The 1,436-nt window shown below is 38.7% G+C and overlaps 1 protein-coding gene across 2 annotated transcripts in view; it reads right to left on the bottom strand.

Moving 5' to 3' along the window:
* The window catches only part of LOC106515065 (secretory carrier-associated membrane protein 1), a 28,430-nt gene extending 27,352 nt beyond the window's left edge, over positions 1–1,078 (bottom strand). For both annotated transcript variants that reach the window (XM_014004677.1, XM_014004678.1), the window contains exon 1: positions 863–1,078. In XM_014004677.1, the coding sequence (XP_013860131.1) occupies positions 863–919 (57 nt within the window). In that variant the 5' untranslated portion in view covers positions 920–1,078. The remainder of the gene's footprint in view (positions 1–862) is intronic.
* Positions 1,079–1,436: the final 358 nt, after the last annotated feature.

Here is a 1,436-nt window from a genome sequence, read left to right as displayed (position 1 = left end):
AATCTATGCCACGAAGAATTGAGGCAGTTCTGAAGGCAAAAGGGGGTCCAACCCGTTACTAGCGTGGTGTACCTAATAAAGTGGCCGGTGAGTGTATATTCACCATGATGACAGTAATAAAACTGTACAACATCCAAAAGGTGAGTACTTTTTAAAGGTGAGCAGTCGGATCAAGGAGAGCAGGGATTTACTGTATAATAAGTAAACAGAATTTAGGAATAAATTTTCACCTTAAAAATTGTGCATGGTTTCATTTAACTATTAAGTTTTTAATTTTATTTTAATAGCTTAGTTGCTCCTGCTTCATGTTTACTTGCTGTAGGCAGAAATAAACAGGTCTTACTCAAATAAAGGCCCACATGCTTGTAAAAACAGCAGTGTCAACACAAGGCTGACTGCAGCAAACAGGACATAAATGTTCAAAATGCTCTGCGCACCTACACTCCTGCTTTCAGCTCCTATCAGAACTCATCAATGCTCAGGTTTACATTAAACATATATGAACTCAATAAACATATAAAATATATAAAATAAACAAATATAACAAAGTAATTATATAATTATTTGCAATAAAAACAAGGAGGGTTATCGGACATGGAGTTCCACCTGCTGCAGTCCGAGTCACAGCTGCAGCAGAACAGATGAAAAATACTGAGTCATAAAACTGTTAAATAATAATAATAATAATAATAATAATAATAATAATAAAATTATTATAATGATAATAATAATAATAAGACAATAAACCTGTGCTGTTGGCAAATGTTAAACTAAAGTAGCCTTTAAAAACGCAACATAGTGCTGTCAGTTTACAGCCTGTGTAAGAAGCTAATGATCCTGAGGCTAAGTTAGCAGGACATACCTGAAACGGGTTGTTAAAGTCCGGTTCTGAGAACGGGTCGGTGTTGAAATGAGACATTGTTCTAACGGAACGATGCAGCTGGTTCCGTTCAGTGTCTGAAGACCAGAGCCCGGCCTGAACCAAACTAATAAAATATGTCGAGGAGACCAGGTGTTGATGGTTTCCAGTAACAGTATCCTGGAGGAACACTGGTCACCAGCTGAGCAGGATCAGGCGAAGAAAGACGTCACCCGGAAGCACGGAAACCTCCAAAATAAAAGCGTAAAATATCCAAATAGTTAAATAAAATGGGGTGCAACAATACATGTACCCCTGTCGAACCGTATCAAACAGAGCTTTAGGTTCAATACACACTTGTATGGATCAATACAGATTTATAAATTTACTTTATCAACTTGTCTTCTGAAGATGCTCTGTGTTGAAGGATCAGTGGATCTGTGTTCGACTACTCCACCTAGGCTGCATTTTTGAGCACAGATCCACTGAGACTACCTACCTGAGACTACCTACCACCTACCTACCTGCCTACCTACCGACCGACCTACTGATCGACATACATACCTACCGACCGACC

Source organism: Austrofundulus limnaeus, unplaced genomic scaffold (assembly GCF_001266775.1).
Source record: "Austrofundulus limnaeus strain Quisiro unplaced genomic scaffold, Austrofundulus_limnaeus-1.0 Scaffold26, whole genome shotgun sequence".
NCBI lineage: Eukaryota > Metazoa > Chordata > Actinopteri > Cyprinodontiformes > Rivulidae > Austrofundulus > Austrofundulus limnaeus.
The sequence above is the reverse complement of the archived record's forward strand: the minus strand, read 5'-3'. Positions and strand labels throughout refer to the sequence as shown.